Consider the following 3,158-nt stretch of genomic DNA (forward strand, 5'->3'; position numbering starts at 1 on the left):
GTGCCTGGAACAGGTCAATGAAGACTCGGGGCACAATGTATACATGTTTGAGCCTCCCTGAGGAGCAGCTATATTGCGGACATATTACAATGGGTATTCTTGATGAGGCATGATGGAATCTACTACCTAGTAGTCGAGAGGTGAATTCCTATCCAACCAATCTAGAGCTAGGGCAGAAGATCACTAGGATGCTACAACCTGATGATGTCGCTTGATGTCAGAAATGCCCTATAGAGGACGCGTAACCTATTTTCCTTTGCATGGGTCCTTGGCTTCCTCATATAAGGTCAACGTGTTATGGATCATGGTACGCACAAGCTCCTCCCGGAGTGTGTCTCCTCTTTCCATAGTCGTAGGGGCACCATTCCTTATCCTTGTAGAGTCTATATAGCTATTGGGACTTACAGAGAACTTCCCGAGTAAGCCCAACTACAATATTCGAAACCAAGAAATCTCCTTAGGCATCCTATATCGGTATGGTCATCATATGGTGGTAGTTACATGGTAGATATACATTACATACGACAACATGTAAAAAGGGTATCTAGGAAAGGGTGTGTGGCAATGATTATTTTGGAGAATCATTTTGGACCATTTTATAGTCATACATGTAGTATACCAAATGTGATAACGGAGTATGTAGTAAAATTTGTGGTGAGTCCACATTTCATATAAAGGAAAATAGTCACAAATAGGTGTAGAATAAGCTACTATATTGCACCCCATGTACTTTTATGCTTTTTTGACTTTAAATTTACATTTGGTATGTATATTTTCATGATCTTGTTATACTTTCATCGAAACATAAAAACCTACGGTCTATAATCAAACTAATGCGACCATCTACCTAGACTTTTCTACATGAAAAATTATAGATGGAATCAAATTTTATTTTTCGCAATCAATTACTATTCTTTTTATATTTTAAAGCCATCATATTCCAGTCTCATTTACTTGATGCCTCCATATTTTTTCCTTTGAAAAGTGAAGATTTAACAAGTCTACGATTAGAATGTACTTGCACTCTTTCTTTCAACAAGCTACAAGCATGGAACCAAATATGTTTATCATAGCTAACATGATTAAATTCTTCTCAATTGATCTTGTAAGATAAATATAGGACATCATAACTCTCTCCTACTAAATTATTGTTTTGGATTTTTGTCTTCATTGATTAATGTCATAACTGTCATAAAATTTCATACTTATAAGATAGAAAGATAAACAGATACACACACGTAATCAAACAGAGCATATAAGAGTCGTACAATTAATTTATTCTCCTATTATCCCTCCATTTCAAAATATAGTGCATATTAGGGTGTTTTAAAAGTCAAAATTTGTAAACTTTTACCAAGTTTATTAAAAAATATCGACATCTAGATTATCAAATCAATACAATTAGATGAATGCTGAAATAAATTATCATGCCATCAAGAAGCTTGAATTTCGAAGAAACTGACACACACTACATTACAGAATGGGAGGAGTACTTTTAAGTATCTAATACAACCTATATGCACGATCACAAATGCATCCATCAAGTAACCATGGAGAGAATGCCATAATGATGAGGTATACATGACAAACGGTAACCAAATCTGAATTTTGAAACCTAAAGGGCAAAGGTTATTAATCGCCACACTAACTACCAGTAAACTAATCATAGATAATATAGCTAAATAAAAAACCAGTTGCACTTACAACTTTCTGTGGGCATAAGATATTGATGTAGAAGCTTTCCATGTTAATTCAGACTTCTTATTCGTGTCCTCCATTCTGTATTTGTCTTTGTTTTCAATGATGTCCTCGAGCCTTGAGTTGATATCCTTTACCTTTGCAGACAATTTGTGTCGCATGCTTACTTGTGTTGTAAAGGTTGCAACATATCTCATACTTGGACGAGCCCACCACGGATACCTTTACAACAAATAATTTGCACAAAAAAATATTAGAGTAGATTGTATATGCAAATTAAACCATTAATTTAGGTCTACGACCCGAAAAGCATATAAGTACTACCCAAATATCTATTGGAATCCTAAAATGATAAAACTACAGGGTGGAACTAAACCTATAGCCCAAACATAAAGCTCCACGCATATACAACGGCACTCCATAATCCATAGCCACCCGTCATGGTTCGTGCAAGCGTTCCCAGGGCAAGTTTATGTCTTGCTTCCTGTGAGACAAACGCACGCCTCGCCTCAAGAAAAGCGTGAAGTGGGCCCGCCCAGTAGTGTTAGTTTGTTAGCTCGCGTTCGTTCGTGAGTTTCATTTGTATTTTTTTTCTTTTGTTTATACTCAGAAATATTTTAAATATACATTCCGAAAGTTACTTCACTTATAAATTTAACAATGTTCACCACACATTAAAAATGTTCACGAAACATAAACTTTTTTGGAAAATTTTAAAATGCTTCGTACCATTTAAGATATGCTATCATTTAAAAAATTCCCGCACATTTAAAAATATCTTCATGAAAATTTAAAAATTGTTCATGTATATTTTTTTAAAATTACCATTTTTTGAAAATTGCCCGTGCCATTTAAAAATTATGTTAAAAAACACTTGAGAAATTTTGGCATGTTTTTTAAAAATGGGCATGATATTTTTGAAAAATGTTGAACATGTGTTTAAAATCATTATTTTCGAAAATATTGTAAAATATATATATTTCAAAACAGAAATATAATTAAAACAATTTAAAATTACGAATTTTCAAAAAAAATGCAGTGTACTTTTTTTGACAAAAAGAATGTAAGGGAGGCCCCTACAGTATAATTTGCAACAAATTCAACATGTAGCATGCCTTGTCTGCCAATGTAATTCTTTTGTTAGCGTAACTTTATCAAACTGTTGATGATTTTAAAAAAAATTGTTCGTGACATTTAGAAAATGTTCACATGTTTAAAAAACATGTACATGAATTTTTTAAATGTTTATACAATGTACAAATATCTTCTTACAATTCAAAAAATTGTTAAAAGTGTATAAACATGTTTCACATGAATACGAAAAATGTATGATGTCATGTGTATGACGAAAGTAGACATCAAAACATATATTTGGAAAAAAATGTTAATCTTCTACATGAAAATGTTAAACGTGTACACAAAATGTTTTTGATGTATACCAAAAATATACAATGTGTATG

At 32.8% G+C, this 3,158-nt stretch overlaps 1 protein-coding gene across 1 annotated transcript in view; it reads right to left on the reverse strand.

Annotated features, from left to right (window-relative positions):
• The window catches only part of LOC123050165 (putative disease resistance RPP13-like protein 2), a 14,559-nt gene that overhangs the window by 5,325 nt on the left and 6,076 nt on the right, over window positions 1-3,158 (reverse strand). The window contains exon 2 of the mRNA XM_044472999.1: window positions 1,705-1,920. Coding sequence (XP_044328934.1) covers window positions 1,705-1,920 — 216 coding nt within the window. The remainder of the gene's footprint in view (window positions 1-1,704; window positions 1,921-3,158) is intronic.

This window comes from Triticum aestivum, chromosome 2D, assembly GCF_018294505.1.
Source record: "Triticum aestivum cultivar Chinese Spring chromosome 2D, IWGSC CS RefSeq v2.1, whole genome shotgun sequence".
In the NCBI taxonomy this organism is placed as follows: Eukaryota; Viridiplantae; Streptophyta; class Magnoliopsida; order Poales; family Poaceae; genus Triticum; species Triticum aestivum.